This window comes from Carassius gibelio, chromosome A21 (assembly GCF_023724105.1).
Source record: "Carassius gibelio isolate Cgi1373 ecotype wild population from Czech Republic chromosome A21, carGib1.2-hapl.c, whole genome shotgun sequence".
Classification (NCBI taxonomy): Eukaryota; Metazoa; Chordata; class Actinopteri; order Cypriniformes; family Cyprinidae; genus Carassius; species Carassius gibelio.
The window spans coordinates 13885115-13902972 of NC_068391.1; the positions used below are offsets into that span (position 1 = coordinate 13885115).

General features: G+C 37.6%; 1 protein-coding gene across 1 annotated transcript; it reads left to right on the forward strand.

Moving 5' to 3' along the window:
• Positions 1-317: 317 nt before the first annotated feature.
• On the forward strand, positions 318-17194 carry LOC127941304 (alpha-actinin-3-like). The gene is made up of 21 exons (XM_052536230.1): positions 318-643; positions 5659-5773; positions 5995-6114; positions 6226-6312; positions 7196-7283; positions 7559-7637; positions 10555-10636; positions 10731-10816; positions 10928-11020; positions 11111-11341; positions 11447-11594; positions 11690-11840; positions 11943-12051; positions 12277-12417; positions 12629-12811; positions 12949-13083; positions 13169-13348; positions 13508-13654; positions 13754-13819; positions 13927-14085; positions 16696-17194. Exons 1-21 carry the CDS (start codon positions 512-514, stop codon positions 16852-16854), a joined length of 2691 nt encoding a protein of 896 aa, XP_052392190.1. The 5' UTR covers positions 318-511; the 3' UTR covers positions 16855-17194.
• The last annotated feature ends 664 nt before the right edge of the window (positions 17195-17858 follow it).

Sequence of the window (17858 nt, forward strand, 5' to 3'; positions counted from 1 at the left end):
GTCTTGTTTTTTTATTCTTTATTTTCATGTTCAATTGATATGTTTACATTTTATACAAATCTACATGCATAGTCATTTTATCCAACAATTTAGGGACTCAAGTCTTTTCCATGCAAGTTAAACCTTACAAGTGATAGACCAGAGTTGCTTGACTCTTTCTGGTCTTATGATTTTAATTATGCAGAAGGAACGTCCTTTGTTAACCTAATACTCAAACTCAGTACTTCGAGTTAATGCTGTTCATTCTGTAACGTTCCCAAACTCCGCCCAGTACCTTTTAGGAATGAAGTTGTGCCCAAATACTGCAACAGTCAGTCAGTCACATTGGGTCCCGTTACTTGTTGAGTTTGAGGAACAGCTGTCAGCTAATCGGCCGGTGGGAGCAGTGACCACACGCAAGAGTTTGTCTTCTCTCTCCAAACCCGCACGGGAGGTGTATGTTGAATTAAGAGCTAAATTATAAGGTTGTACAGGTTTAGGGGATACCAAGTACCCCACGGAAGAAGGAAAAATGACAGCGATTGAAACGCAGGTGCAGTACAGTTCTTACATGATGACTGCGACTGGGGAGTACATGAACCAAGAGGATGACTGGGATCGCGACCTGTTACTTGACCCGGCCTGGGAGAAGCAGCAGCGGAAGGTAAAAACTCACGAGTGCTTGGTGTGCTCACTTCTTGCTTTTTTTTTATAAAGGTCTATGTAAATGAATTTGAACACTGCTCTACAGACAGAAAAAAATTGGATGTATAGTTGCTAATTTTCAATGGTAAGTAGGCCTTCCATATGTAATGAAAAACCGTATCGGGATGTAGAATCTCAGAATTTTCATGAAATGTTAAAATAGACGCCGTCTACAAGCGTCAAATCTCCACGCCATACATCGCTCAGCCACACGGACCAATCAGCTGTTCCCTCGGTGACGTAAGCAGCGAAAGTGGTTAAATAGTTTTGTATACGTTTTTGTTTTTCAACATATACCCTTTGGGTTGAAAACAATTATGATGTTAGTATTACTGCAACTGATTAGCGAATGTAAATTAAATTACATTTAAATTAGGAAACCAGAAACGTCATTAATGTAAGCAACTATCATGAAAACAGTAGCCATTACTTTATGCAAAACTACACCACAGTGACAGCTGAGCAGATGAGGCAACAGTATGTTACAGAGGACAGTCAGTGTTCAGAATTGACAGAAGTGGTTAAGTAGCACTGAGTGCTGCAAATAGGCTCTACAACTAAAAATACAGGGCCTATCCTGTCCCCGACCCATTAATCCAAGCAGTTTGTTCCTCATCTGTTGATTTTAGTTAAAATGACTGATGGTACATGTGAGAAGTGTTTATTAATAAGCAAGGGTTTAACATGATGACCATGTAGATTTATTTACATCCCAGTGGGGGCACAAATGTGCTTCTTGCTGAGTGCATTTAGTACCAGATTTACACTCGCATTGTAGCTTTGAGAATTTCAGTTTGGTAGATCATCTAGGACCAAGTCTAAGAAACTGGCACTGGATTAAAAAAAAAAAAAAGTTACCTAATGGTGCTTAACCTTCAAAAACGTTGGTCATGAACCACACAAGATATCAAACTAAATTGTATAGTTTTTTTATATATAGTTTTTCTTTTTCTTTTTTTTTTTTTATGTTCATCTCAACCATGTTGTAATTTTAATTTGGTTTATCTTGATTTGTGAAAACAGATTAGTAGACTAGATACTTTGTATTCTAGATACATTTTATGTCTGATAAAATGTATCTTTTATAAAGTTTGTCAGAAATATTTAATAGGCCCTCTAACAAAAACCGAATGCCTTTAACGTTTTAAACGAAGAATCAGAGAAATCAATTCTCATCAAACGATAAACAACTCAGCAAGCCTTCATTTTTGGTACTTTGTCTTACTGATAAAATTAAGTTTCAGAAGCAATATATATAATTTTTTTTTATGTTCACTGTAGGGTGAATAAAGTGTTTTGTTCTTGTCATCTTGTCATAATGTGTGTGTTTTTTTATGGGAACCCAAGGTAGCCTAGTGACTGTTTTGGAACCTAAGGGGGTCTAAATAAAGCTTGAACACAGTGTTTTCACACCTGTATGTGAGGCGTTCTATCCATGCAGAAGTGTCACGCTGCACAATTCTCTTTAAAAAGACCTCACTCAGTGCTGATTATTCTATTAAGCCCGCCTGCTTGAGTCCTTAACATCCTTGTGCATTTGTTTCTTGGTTGCATGCCATTTATTAGTTAAATCCTGAGAGTTTTTTATTGTCTTGTTAACTTATGTGTCAGATCCTGCAACCCAAGTGGTCCACTGATGTTTGAGAAGAGGAGCAATGATTCTAAAATACATGGAATATGAATGTGATTCTGGTTTTATTATACATTTCTGTTACACCCACACATCTAAAAGGATAATTTTCTTCTCTTCATGCATGTACAGTCAACAGTATGAGCCATGGTGAATGTAGTCCAGGTCTCATCTAGTTACCTTCATCAGCTGCATTTCCAGTATGAGGGATTTATGGAGACTACATCCGGGGTATCTCATAAAATATTGGACGTTTACCTGAATTGTATTATTATTATTATTTTATAAGATAAAAAAAAGTGTGTGTGCTGAATATATGTCACATAATTACACCATTATATGAGGTCTGCAAATCACAGGTCAGAGGAAAACATTTACATGTTTTATCATTCTAATTGCAAAACCTGAGGGATTCAGATGTGCAGGTGTGCACATTCTTCGGGGTGGGAAATGGGGGGTAAAGAAAGTCATGAGTACGATCGAATGGCAGTTGCTATTCCAGAAGAGGTGTCCTTCTAGGGGAGCTTCTATAAACTACCTAATGAAAGCCTGGGGGCTGGGGGCAGTTTACTGTAGGAGACAGGTCAGCCAGGTAAACGAATTTAGGCCGGACTTGACTTTCATGGCCATGTAAATGACAACAAAAAGAGAGTGGGGCACATAATAAGCCCTTTCACACATACAGACTTTTCTGGAAAATTACCAGTAAATTGCCGTTTTATTTTCTTGGTGTTAAAAACAAATTAAAAATCTAAAGAACCTTTTCTGTAATAGAAATGTTCCATGGATGTTAAAGGTTCTTCATGAAACCATAGATGCCAATAAACAACCTTTATTTTTAAGAGTGAAGGTGTTTTTATCAAGTCTACATAACTTATTCTGTTTTGAAAAATGGTAAAATGTCGGAGAAAGGTGTTAAGGTGAATTGAAATAGTTTATATGTCCTTGTGTATCTGCACATTTATTAAGTGGTGAACTGACATGATTGTATGCAAGTCAGCTTTACCTACGTTTGCAGCTTTAAATAGCAGGCCTTCAAATGTTAAATATCATGTTACCCAGAATCCTATGTTAACCCCTTTACCTGAATGTGCCACAACCTTTCATCTTTCATAGATGTGCTGGTTCATAGAATGACCTTGGCCAGTGGATTTTGTTGCTTGTGGTTTCTGTGGTAGTAGTGTGAAATTGTGTGATATCCATCCATAGAACCGAAACACATCCACAGCCATCTGAAATATATTGAGTATACATGCAACAGATTTACAGTAAGATCTTATTTAAATTTGGATGGATGGTTTAAAGTATTTAAAGGCCTGTAATTTTAAGGTGGTGTCAACAAGCAGTTGTGTTATTAAGGAAACCATTAGGAGCTTCAGTAATTTCTTCCTGCTACTGTAAAAGAGGGTGCACGATCCAGTGGAATGTGCCTGTGGCCTGGCTGTCATCTGTAGCGCATAAATAATCTGGCAGCAGTTTTGATCCGCTAACAAGAGCGAGACTGTAATGCAGACTTTTCCCTTGGGAGAAATTCTTTAATGGGTGAAATGTTTGCAATAATCTCTTTTCCCTTTGTTTGTTTTTTCTTTCTTTCTGTGCATATGTATGTCGACGTGTTTTAAAAAGGAAAAAAGTGACTAACAATGGTGTGAAAAAAAGACATTGCTAGTTAATTTCACAGATACAAAGAAACGGCAAGTAACATTGAATTGACTGAAATAGTATTTTCTAACATATTTACTTTGACATTTTTTTTAAGTCTATGAAAGAACCAAGATAGCCAAATGTGCAAATAAGTTTTTTTTTAATAAAATTATATTAAATGTTAAAATAAGTAGATATTAAATCTAAATCTGATTTGTGCTCTGTGGCCCTTTAATTTATAAAAATGTACAGTAATATGCTGAATATATATATATATATATATATATATATATATATATATATATATATATATATATATATATATATATATATATATAATATAAAAGTGTTGATGTGTGAAATGTGCAGTCTTTAATTTAAACAACGCCCTGTCATGATAGCAGTGTGACTGCAGTCAGCTGACTCAGTAATGCAAAGCTTTTGCACAGATGTATGTATGACAGGAATAGTTCAAGTGATGATGTAACTGGAGTGCCAATGCATCGCGAAGCTAAAACAATTCCATGGTGATAGAGAGCTTCTCTGATGTAGTCATCTCTATACAGTATCTGACATTCGAGCCAGAACCTCAGATCACACATCAGTTGGAATCAACACAGTGTGTGCTTTATATTTTTTTCAGGCTATTTTGAATAGTAGAACACTTCATTTTTTGATTCATATGTTCATTAAGTTGTACAAGACTGCTTTTTAGATGTATTTTTTTTAAATTAATACTTTGATTTTAAGCTATTTGAAATATACATTAATCAAAGCTGATGCTTTAGTTTGTATATAAAATTATGATCTGGCAAACTAATATGTAATTAACATTTTAATTGACTTAAAGAGTGTACGTGTACATCAATGCTGGAGCAATTAGCATGTGGCATGGTAATGAGAGCATCACCAACATGGCAAACTTATTTCTGTACAAGCAACCTGTCGCTCCCCCATTCACAATATAGAGAGTTCAAGGACATCTTAGAAAAATGTTTCATATTCCTGTTGCACATACTTGGGTGGCCACAAAAAAGAATTGCCCTTTCCATGTTATGTCATTCAATCTCCGATTTAAAATAACCCAATGATGTGTATTGCTTTTGATTGTAATTGTATGTTTTATGAGGATGCTATATAAAATAAACAGCCCAGTTGTAGTGTCTTGAGCGTCTGTTCCAGGAATGCTGTGCTTTCAGCTGTCTGCTGGTGTCTCATGGCTCCCCGATATAGCTTCCTTCTCTCCCCCTCTCTGGCTGCTCCTCCTCATCTTCACCTCCCCCTCCCGTGGGGCACAGGCTAATTTTGGTGATCTTTGGCAGATGGGGGGTGATTTGAAGGGTGGCCACCTGCTGCAAAAGGGTCTCCACTTCCATCCTTACATCAAATTACGTTGGGCCTTGGCATTCTTCAGTCAACTCACTCACTCTCTTTCCCCTTCTCTCTTACGCTGGGGTTCCCATTGAGGCATGTACAGTCAACGCTGCTTATAGATCCAACTATATGTAGTTCAGGGACAAAAACTTTGATTTATATAAAATTAGTATCACATCTAAAATTTGACAAAGTATTTCATGTAAAAGGATGCCATCCTCTGTGTTTCTATATGACTACATTGTGCCACACATTTGAATAAAATGAAACCTGATATAAAATGGTGTATAGCCAGACTTCATTTCTTCTATTTCTTCCCCTCTCAGACCTTCACTGCCTGGTGCAACTCTCACCTGCGTAAGGCAGGGACACAGATTGAGAACATTGAGGAAGACTTCAGGAATGGACTCAAGCTCATGCTGCTGCTGGAGGTTATCTCAGGTAAGCGTCTCACTGGATCTGTCGAGGTGACCTCATGTCAGTGTTTTGTTCACGTGTTATGTTGACTAACATCAGGTTTGTGGAACAGTATATGGACTTCAAGATCAAGATAATGTGGCAGTTATTATTCTACACTTCCCACATTAACAGTCCTTCATGAAGCAAAATAAAATTTATATACATGTCCTTATGATTTTGTGTGTCTGTGTGTGTTATATCAGGTGAGAGACTCCCTAAACCAGACAAAGGCAAAATGCGTTTCCACAAGATCGCCAACGTAAACAAGGCCCTGGATTACATCAGCAGCAAAGGAGTGAAACTGGTCTCCATCGGTGCTGAAGGTGAGGCTTAACAAACCTCTTCTGCTTCAGTTTCTCTAATATCAGCACCTTTAGTCCCTCTATTCGTGTCACTTTCCATAACTGTACTCTTTTGTCCGTTCTGACTTGCAGAGATCGTGGATGGTAATGTGAAAATGACCCTCGGTATGATCTGGACTATCATCCTGCGCTTTGCTATCCAGGACATTTCAGTGGAGGGTGAGAGACTCCGAACATCTGACACATTAGCACCTCTGCAGAGTTGTGTTTGTTTAAAGGTCCGCCAATTTTTGGTTTGTCACACTGTTCTGTGTGAAAGCTGACTTGAACTTTTATTGACACCTAGTGGCCAATTTGAAGCATCAGAAAAGCAAGTGCCACTGAAGAAGCCATTTATATTTAGGTATTAGTATTATAAGTCAATTTATACCTGCTCCCTGCCACACAGAAATGGTGTGCAAGGCCTATATAACACTATTTACCATAATAATATATAATGAAAAAAAATGAATTAGTTAAATGTGAAAAAGAAATTGTGATCGCAAAATTAAGCTTTGCAATGCTTCATGTTTTTTTTTTAGCATTCTGCAGATTTTTGTTAATTTTGTTGTTTTGTGTAATTTTATTTTAAGATATTTTCAAAGTGATTAATGTATTTTAGTACAGTACAATGACAGGAATTAAATTAAAATTAAATGCATGAATTAATCAGTCCTTTTAACTATGCCGATATGCCTGTATTTCATAGGCTAATTTTATTTTGGCTTCACATAAAAATAATGATATTGGTTAAAAAAATAAAAATAAATATATAATGTAATGTAATTCATGGGTGGTAATTATGCTAAATATCAATATTCATGCAAGTGTGCCCTGTTTACAAATGGCTGGAATTCATTAACCCTTTAAATAACAAATCTGAGGTTTATGGAGCATTCGTGAATCCAAAGTTCCTTTTTACAAGCAAGTTTACTTGTATATTTATGAATGTTTCATGGATGAGGGCAATTGAGCATATCTTTAAATTGAATGGTAAGGTCAAAGGTTCCACGTCATATTATGTGTAGTCAGTGAAAATGATTTTCTGACCTGTTCCTCACAGAGACCTCTGCTAAGGAGGGCTTGCTGCTGTGGTGTCAGAGGAAGACGGCCCCCTACAGGAATGTCAACGTGCAAAACTTCCACATCAGGTGATTTCTGCTTGACTCCTGTTGAGAGAGCGGCATCTTGGCTTAATTTCACAATCATTTATTATGTTTAACCATTTACGACTCTTGTCTGAATGCACATGTGTACATTATCTCTCTATAAAACCCATCCTTCGTATTACCCATCATGCTTCACATGCTTCTAAACTGCTATAGAGCCTCTGCACAACACTCATCGTTTTGTTAACCATTTCCAAATGTCTTTTCTTGTTCTTTCTCTCTTGTGGTTCTTCCTTTGCTTGTGGTCTGTGTCTTAGTTGGAAGGATGGCTTGGCTCTCTGTGCCCTCATCCACAGACACAGACCTGACCTCATCGACTACTCCAAACTGCGCAAGGTGCCATCGCCTTCTTTCTCATAATGCATCCCTGCCTTCTTTTTGTTCATTAGCTATCTGTCCATTCATCTGCTATGTCCCATAAAAACTCACCTTTACCCTTACACCTACACCTGTCATCATTGAACTGTTGGTAACTAACTTTGTCTCTTTTGTCTGTGAATGGACTGTTTATTGCTTTTTAAAAATGTAACACCTTTGTTTTATTTCTTTAATGGTTAAGTGTGGAAAAGTCTCATTTGGTACGTTTTATTTACCTGTATGATGTTATTGCCACCTCACTAACAAAAAGCCTGTTGTTATTGGTTATGGTAATACCATGTTTCTTTTTTAACATATGCTGGCATTATCATAGTTTTAATATCATAGCATTTGTTTAAGAATTTTAGAGTAGCATGTAAATACCACGGTACATGAATATAATAATCATGGTAAATATCAAAGTGTTACAATATTAACTTCTGCCACAGTACTTTTTTGTAAAAAAAATTAATTTAATTGATCTAAAAGACCTGAATTCATTTTTTTAGCTTATATACATATTATTAATGTTCTGCAGTGTATAAAATAGCATGTGTAACATTCAATCATGTTGATTATGAAGTGTATAAGTATGAGAGAAAAAGTTTCCATGATGAATGGTACAGTGGGGAAATTATTTATTTGATCCCCTGCTGATTTTGTAAGTTTGCCCAATTACAAAGAAATTAAGGGTCTGCAATTTTTATGGTAGGTATATTTTAACAGATAGAGACAGAATTGCAAGCAAAAAATCCAGAAAAAAACACGTATAAAGGTTAGAAATTGATTTGCATTTCAGTGAGTCAAATAAGTATTTGATCTACAGTACTACCAACCAGCAAGAATTCTATCACACAGATGTGGAATTCAGATTAGTCCTGTCACTTTAAGAAGTTACTCCTAATGTCTGCTCTATGTATAAGACACCTGTCCAGATTGACTCACTGTGTTTGGATTGAGAGAAATGCTGACTATGACCACAAGAACACCATTGCTACAGTCAAGTACGGAGGTGGAAACATTATGCTTTAGGGCTGTTTTTCTGCTAAGGGGTACAGGACGACTTCACCGCATTGATGGGCAAATGGACGGGGCCATATATTGTAAAATCTTGGATGAGGACCTCCTTCCCTCAGCCAGAACACTGAAGATGGGTCAGGGATGAGTCTTCCAGCATGACAATGACCCGAAACTCACCGCCAAGGCAACAAAGGAGTGGCTCAAGAAGAAGCAGATTAAGGTCATGGAGTGGCCTAGCCAGTCTCCAGACCTCAATCCTATAGAAAATCAGTGGAGGGAGCGGATGCTTCGAGTTGCCAAACGACAGCCAAGAAACCTTAAGGATTTAGAGAGGATCTGCAAAGAGCAGTGGAGCAAAATCCCTCCTGAGATGTGTGCAAACCCGGTGACCAGCTACAAAAAACATCTTACCACTGTGCTTGCCAAAAAGCGTACTAGTACAAATACTAGGTCATGTTTTGCTTGGGGATTAAATACTTATTTCACTCACTGAAATGTAAATCAATTTAAATTAAATTCAATTTTATTTGTATAGCGATACAAATCATTTTTTTACGATACAAATCATTGCAAAGAAACTTTATAGAAAATGTATGTTTCTATAATATTTAGTTTATCAGTGTTTACTCAGTTTATGTACATACGGCAAAAATGTACGGAAAAATAAATTAAAAACTTAATCAAACAGAACAAGCACTATTAACAGCAATTATTATGATGCAATAAAACTTATAGAAAAATTTGGTAGTTCTTTATGTTGTTTCAGGGTTGGCTTCATCTGAGGTCCTCTGAGGGGTTGGCATCATCTCTTCTCAGGGGTTCTGGATCCAGACTGAAGCTTGTTTAAATCCTAGATTACATCCTGTGGCAAAACAGAGAAACAAATAGATACATAATTATCAAAGCTGCTGTTCCAACCAAGTAAAATTAATTTGTTTAACCCAAGCTAAAGAATAATAATGTGAACTTGATCAGATATAAATGCAGTACAAGATTATGAGATGCATTATTTGAATGCTTGGCCAAAGAGATGTGTCTTTAATCTAGATTTAAACAGATAGAGTGTGTCTGAACCACAAACGTTATCAGGAAGGCTATTCCAGAGTTTGGGAGCCAAATACGAAAAAGCACTATTCTTACACATGTACAGCTCATACATAGAGAGAATTGAAATTGCATTGCTCTCAGACCCTTGGTGCATACAGATTACACTAACAGTAGAGCATAAATATACAGATTTACATTTACATTTACATTTAATCATTTAGCAGACGCTTTTATCCAAAACGACTTACAAATGAGAACAATAGAAGCAGATAGGTAGGTAAGCAGACAAATAGGTAAGTAATGATATTTTGTAACTGACACAGAACTTAATAGGTAGCCAGTGCAGAGACTGTAAAATTGGGGTAATATGACCATATTTTCTTGACCTAGTAAGGACTCTAGCTGCTGCATTTTGGACTACCTGTAGCTTGTTTATTGAAGATGCAGGACAGCCACCTAGAAGTGCATTTCAGTAGTCCAGTCTAGAGGTCATGAATGCATAAACTAGCTTTTCTGCATCAGAAACAGGTAACGTTTCGTAGCTTGGCAATGTTTTGAACATGAAAAATTTATGTTTTTGTAACATGGGAAATATGATTTTCAAAAGACAAGTTGCTGTCTAATACAACACCCAGATTTTTGACTGAGGAAGTAACCGTATATCTGTCTAGTTGCAAACTTAAACAAACAGCAGGGGATCAAAAAATATTTCCCCCACTGTTGACGGGATTTTCTAGCAACTTTCAGTTGTAGACGGTGGAAAAATGTTTCTTTACTTTCTTTGCAAATTTTTCATTGAGTTTCTTCCTGGCCATGTTTGCCCTTGCAGGATGACCCTGCTGGTAACCTAAACACTGCTTTTGAAGTAGCAGAGAAATACCTTGACATCCCTAAAATGCTTGATGCAGATGGTATGATCTGTTGGAGTATCCAATTTGATATAATGTTTCAGATTGTAAAAAAAGAATAGCTTCATTTACTGTCTAATGTTTGTCTCCGTATCAGACATTGTGAACACTCCAAAACCTGATGAGAAGGCCATCATGACCTATGTGTCATGTTTCTACCATGCTTTCGCTGGTGCAGAGCAGGTAAGGGAGTTCTCCGGGAAATGAACATCAGTTTAGAAAGGAGATTTGCTCCTTTAAGAATGTAATTGCCCACCTTGTTTTCCCTTTATAATCAGTCACACTGTCCTCCAGGCTGAGACAGCAGCTAACAGGATCTGCAAAGTGCTGGCCGTGAACCAGGAAAATGAGAAGCTGATGGAAGAATACGAGAAACTGGCCAGCGAGGTGAGAATGCTCAAATTCTCTATGAGATGAACACAGTTTTGTTAATTTGTGAACGAATGAGTCTTCCGGTTTTCATTGTTTTCACCTTAGCTTCTGGAGTGGATCAAAAGGACCATCCCCTGGTTGGAGAACCGTGTTGCCGAGCAGACAATGCATGCCATGCAGCAGAAGCTAGAGGATTTCAGGGATTACCGTCGTGTGCATAAGCCACCCAAGGTTCAGGAGAAGTGTCAGCTGGAGATCAACTTCAACACCCTACAGACAAAGCTGAGGCTCAGCAACAGGCCTGCCTTCATGCCCTCTGAGGGCAAAATGGTTTCAGTATGTAATGCTCCTTTTCTCTTAACATTTGTATACAGGGTAAAACTACCTTGGCTTTTGAGTATCCCACAGACAAAGTTAAAAGTTAGTCCTCCCCTGCTACAGGACATTGCCAATGCCTGGAAGGGTCTGGAGCAGGTAGAGAAGGGCTATGAGGAGTGGCTGCTCACAGAAATCCGTCGTCTGGAGAGACTGGACCACCTGGCCGAAAAGTTTAAGCAGAAGTCTACCTTGCACGAATCATGGACAACAGGTATTACTCACCACCTCTCTGATCTTACAGTCAGCCATTTTCACTCTACTGTGAGGGTTGACATATTCCTTTGTATCTTATGATGCTCAACACAGGAAAGGAGGAGCTGTTGTCTCAGAAGGACTACGAGTCAGCCTCTCTAATGGTGATCCGTGCTCTGATGAGGAAACATGAGGCCTTTGAGAGTGACCTGGCTGCTCACCAGGACAGAGTGGAGCAGATTGCTGCCATTGCCCAGGAGCTCAAGTAAGACAGATACACGTCAGCTCCCTTGAAATATGAAGAGTATTTTCTTAAAGTGTTTACAGTAGGTAATTATAGTGATTATAAAGATGTGCTGCTCTTTAGTGAATTGGACTATTATGATGCTACTACCATCAATGCCCGGTGCCAGGGTATATGTGACCAGTGGGACAACCTGGGAACCCTGACCCAGAAAAGGAGAGAATCACTGGAGGTACATGTATATGATAAAATCTTAATTGTTATGCTACAGCTGTCCTCCTCAACTGTTTAAGTCAACACTTGAATTGAGAATGCTGTCAAACTAATGTATATTCCACTTCCATAAACATTAAGACTCTTTTGCACATTTAGCCAATGGAGAGTATGGATAAAATATGCAATTTACAGTAGATAAAGGATGTGGGCATGCTGTAATCTTTGTCTTTCTTTGCCATAGCGTGTGGAGAAGCTTTGGGAGACAATTGACCAGTTGTACCTGGAGTTTGCCAAGCGGGCAGCACCCTTCAACAACTGGATGGATGGAGCTATGGAAGATCTGCAGGACATGTTCATTGTGCACAGTATTGAGGAGATTCAGGTGAAAGACAAACACTGAATGCTTGAGGGAGTGCTTATCTTCTTCAAAGACATTGGGTACTGGCTTTAGTATCTTATTAGTCTGTTATGGGAGAAGGAAGTTTGTGTTGTTCTTCTGTAATAGACTCCCTTTTTTGTACCATTTTTCAATTGTTTATTTACTCACCATGTCTTAACATCATTTTGTTATTTCCTGCTATTGTCAACCTCAGAGTTTGATCACAGCCCATGACCAATTCAAGGCCACCATACCAGAAGCTGATAAGGAACGCATGGCCATCATGGGCATTCATAACGAGATCCTGAAGATAGCTCAGACATACGGGATCAAGGTAGTGGGCGAGAATCCCTACACTGTCCTTTCTCCTCAGGATATTAGCATCAAATGGGAAGCTGTAAGTACTTCACAATCTTTATTTTACCATTTCAGCTTGATCAGCAAGCACAATGGTTCAATGCATTGAGTACTTCGAGCTAGGAGAAGTCCTTTCAGCTTCTTCACTGAGGGTTGTTGCTTCCTTCTTAATAACAGGTGAAGCAACTAGTCCCAATGCGTGACCAGATGTTGCAGGAGGAAGTAGCCAGGCAGCAGTCCAATGAGAGGCTGAGACGCCAGTTCGGTGCTCAGGCTAATATCATTGGACCCTGGATTCAGACCAAAATGGAGGTGTTTCACCACACTCCACTCACAGTAGTGTGCTACACAGTAGCTAAAAAAATAAAACTGAAATGGTCTTCCTCTTGTTCAACAGGAGATCAGCCATGTGTCAATTGATATTGCTGGTTCTCTAGAAGAACAGATGAGCAATCTGAAAACATATGAACAGAACATCATTAATTACAAATCCAATATAGACACACTGGAAGGAGACCACCAGCTCAGCCAGGAGAGTCTTATCTTTGACAACAAGCACACCAACTACACTATGGAGGTACTGACAACCATCTATTTTCATTTCATTTTGAAATGTTTTCTCTTTTTGAAGTTTCAAGTGTTATTAAGGTAAAGTGTCTTATGCAATTAAACTTCCAAGTCCCTTTAATCTCACCATAGAGGCATGATTCCTATTTTCGGATTATTTCTATTTTAGCACGTGCGTGTGGGATGGGAACAGCTCCTCACCACTATCGCCCGCACGATCAATGAGGTTGAGAACCAGATCCTGACCCGTGACGCCAAGGGTATCAGCCAGGAGCAGCTGAATGAGTTCAGAGCCTCCTTCAACCACTTTGACCGGGTTAGCAATCCATGGAGTCTTTGGTTTCTTCCATGACTAAGCAAAGTTATGCAACTTTATCCAAACTGTAGAATAAGCACATTCTTTTTGTATTTGCAGAAGAGGAATGGCATGATGGATCCTGATGACTTCCGTGCTTGCCTGATTTCAATGGGTTATGATCTGGTGAGTGCATTTAATCCTTGTTAGAGTATGACTTTCACTGCTTTTTTTTTCTAACAAAAGGACACAAAATCAGCTTTCTTATATATGAACTCTTCCATCATTTTTAGGGTGAAGTTGAATTTGCACGCATTATGACTCTGGTGGACCCCAACAACACAGGAGTTGTCACCTTCCAGGCCTTTATTGACTTCATGACCAGGGAGACAGCCGAGACAGACACTGCTGAACAGGTCATGGCCTCCTTCAAGATCCTGGCTTCTGATAAGGTAATTACAAACTAATAGAATTCAATTCAATTCAAGTTTATTTGTATAGTGCTTTTTACGATACAAATCATTACAAAGCAACTTTACAGAAAATCAAGTTTCTACAATATTTAGTAGTAGCTTATAAGTAGTGACTTGCAGTTTGTGCATATATGACAGGATTTAAAAAAAAACATAGTCAGCCAGACGATAAACATTATTAAGAGCAATTATTATATGATGCAGTCACACTTGTAGCAATATTTGTTAGTTTTGTTTGTTGATTCAAGGTTAGCATCATCTGGGATCCTCTGAGGGGTCGGCATCATCTATTCTCAGGTGTTCTGGATCCAGACTGGAGCTTGTGTAAATCCTAGTTACCACGGGATGTAAATACCGTGGCAAAACATAGAAACAAATCATTAGCACATCATTAGCATAGCTGCTGTTCCAACAAAGTAAAATCAATTAGCTTAACCCAAGCTAAAGAATGCATTTGAAAAGTGTGCATTTGATCAGATACAACTGCAGCCACAATTTAAGAGATACATTATTCGAATGCTTCGCGAAAGAGATGCATTTTTAATCTAGATTTAAACAGAGAGAGTGTGTGTGAACCACGAACATTATCAGGAAGGCTATTTCAGAGTTTGGGAGCCAAATGTGAAAAAGCTCTACCTCCTTTAGTGGACTTTGCTATCCTAGGAACTACCAAAAGTCCAGCATTTTGTGACCTTAGGGAGCGTGATGGATTGTAACGTGGTAGAAGGCTAGTTAGGTACGCAGGAGCTAGACCATTTAGGGCCTTATAGGTAAGTAATGATAATTTGTAACTAATACAGAACTTAATAGGTAGCCAGTTCAGAGACTGTAAAATTGGTGTAAATATGATCATATTTTCTTGACCTGATAAGGACTCTAACTGCTGCATTTTGGACTACCTGTAGCTTGTTTATTGAAGAAGCAGGACAACCACCTAGAAGTGCATTACAATAGTCCAGTCTAGAGGTCATGAATGCATAAACTAGCTTTTCTGCATCAGAAACAGGTAACATGTTTCATAGCTTGACAATATTTCTAAGGAAGAAGGAAGAATGCAGTTTTTGTAACATGGGAAATATGATTTTCAAATGCCAAGTTGCTGTCTAATATAACACCCAGATTTTTGACTGTAGAGGAAGTAGCAGTGCATCCGTCTAGTTGCAAATTGTAATCTTCAAGATTCTGTGTACTGTTTTTTGGTCCAATAATTAATATCTCTGTCTTATCCGAATTTAAGAAGAGAAAATTATTGGTCATCCAATCTTTGACATTTTTAACAATCTGTTAGCTTAGATAATTTAGAAGTTTCATCTGGTCTCGTTGAGATATATAGCTGAGTATCATCAGCATAACAGTGGAAACTAATCCCGTATTCTCTAATAATATTACCAAGGGGCAATATGTATATTGAAAATAGAAGGGGACCTAGGACGGATCCTTGTGGCACTCCATATTTTACTGGTGATAAATGAGATAACTCCCCATTTAAGTAAACTAAATGGTAGCGATCGGACAAGTAGGATCTAAACCATCTTAGAGCCTGCCCTTGAATACCTGTATAGGTTTGTAATCGATCTATGAGTATGTAATGATCTATGGTGTCGAACGCAGCACTAAGATCAAGTAAAACTAGCAATGAGATGCAGCCTTGATCTGACGCAAGACCCAGGTCATTTGTAATTTTAACAAGTGCAGTTTCTGTGCTATGATGGGGCCTGAAACCTGATTGAATTCTTCATACAGATCTTTTTTTTTTTTTTTTTTACAAGAAGGAGCTCAATTGAGTAGACACAACTTTTTCTTAAATTTTAGACATAAATGGAAGATTTGAAATAGGCCTATAATTTGCCAGTACACTAGGATCTAGTTTTGGTTTCTTAATAAGAGGCTTGATAACCACCAGCTTAAATGGTTTTGGGACATGACCTAAAGATAACGACAAATTAATAATATTGAGAAGCGGTTCTTCGGCTACAGGTAACAATTCTTTCAGTAATTTAGTGGGTACAGGATCTAATAAACGTTGTTGGTTTAGATACAGTGATAAGTTTATTTAGCTATTCCTGTCCTATAGCTGTAAAGCACTGCTGTTTATCTTTGGGTGCAATGGATGAAACTGAAGTGTTAGACGCTGTAGAATCTACATTCACTATTGTATTTCTTATGTTATCTATTTTATCAGTGAAGAAATTCATAAAGTCATTACTATTAAACGTTGATGGAATATTTGAATCAGGTGACTTCTGGTTATTTGTTAATTTAGCCACTGTGCTAAATAAAAACCTTGCATTGTTTTGGTTATTTTCTGTGAGTTTGTGTATATGCTCTGCCCTAGCAGTTTTTAGTGCCTGTCTATAGCTGGACATACTGTTTTTCCATGCAATTCTAAAAACTTCCAAGTTAGTTTTTCTCCATTTGCGTTCAAGACTACGAGTTTCTTTCTTGAGAGAGTGAGTATTACTGTTATACCATGGCACAGTATGTTTCTATGTAATAGAACCACTAAAAGAACCTATGTATGTTTTTGGAGAATCTGCTAAACATGCCTCTTGTTGTCTAAGTGCTTATTTTTTCTACTATGTTCTGTAGGCGTACATTACAGTGGAGGAGCTGAGGAGAGAGCTGCCCCCAGAACAAGCTGAATACTGTATTAGCCGCATGACCAAGTACATTGACGGTGATGCTCCCCCAGATGCCCTTGATTATATCTCCTTCTCCAGTGCCCTGTATGGAGAGAGCGACTTGTAGAGCCCTGCCTGACATGTACACCACCCCCTAAACATCCCCTACACCTTTCCTCAAATTTCATGAAACCCTTAAATATCTAACTCCTAGTACAATGTCAGATGTAATGGATGGCTTTGCTGCAGTGATTTAGTACAGTGCGTCACCAGTTTATATCCCGTGACAGCCATCAGTTTATGTCTGATCTTGGGAAAAACTGTCTCACAAGACAGTAGGAATTGAAGAGTACAAAACACAATATAATTCTTCACAGTGACACTGTTTATAGGAGACATCTGCTCTCCCTTCATAGAAAAGGACTACATTTTGAAGGAAGAAAAATAAATGACCCTAAAGAATATCATATTTTGTGTATTTTGTTGTTTAATCAAAGCATATATGTATACATACATACATACATACATATGTGAGAGAGCGTGAGAGAGAGAGAGAGAGAGAGAGAGTGTGCGTGTATATCTGAACTTAATGGAAACATTATTATTACGTGCTTAGAGTGTATTTCATTTGTCTATAGAGTGTTAAAGATAGTCAATAATTTGCCATTATGCAATTAATCTAACAGTAATGTTTGTTTGGCCATAAAAAAATATGACAATTTATGTTAAACATAGAACATTTCACAAGGCATCAGCAAATATATTCTGCTCCTGACCGATTTCTAGAATTACCCGCAGGTTGAAGGCGAAGCATTTGCACATGAAACGTTTGCTATATTTGACCATTTTATTAAAAACTGAGAACAAGAACAATAAAATATAATAAATACAAAAGCATACAAAATGTAAAATAAAATAAAATAATTGATGCAACTTTAGATAAAATTAAGAAAAATACAGATAAAAAGAACTAAAAATATAAAAGCAAAACAAATATAAAAAAATACATATGATGTAATTTGATGTAAAAAAAAAAAAAAGAAAAGAAAAAATTAAATGCCAAAAAATCATTAAACATGGTAAAGGTAAAAGACTTTAAAAAAGAAAATACCCCATGGAAATATAAGTGTT

What these genes read in the sequence shown, in the direction of transcription:
- LOC127941304 (XM_052536230.1), top strand. Translation starts at nt 512, where the DNA reads ATGACAGCGATTGAAACGCAGGTGCAGTACAGTTCTTACATGATGACT. An exon ending in GGGAGAAGCAGCAGCGGAAG is followed by an intron (nt 644 to 5,658) that starts GTAAAAACTCAC and finishes TTCCCCTCTCAG; the next exon opens with ACCTTCACTGCCTGGTGCAA. An exon ending in CCTTCAACCACTTTGACCGG is followed by an intron (nt 13,655 to 13,753) that starts GTTAGCAATCCA and finishes TTGTATTTGCAG; the next exon opens with AAGAGGAATGGCATGATGGA.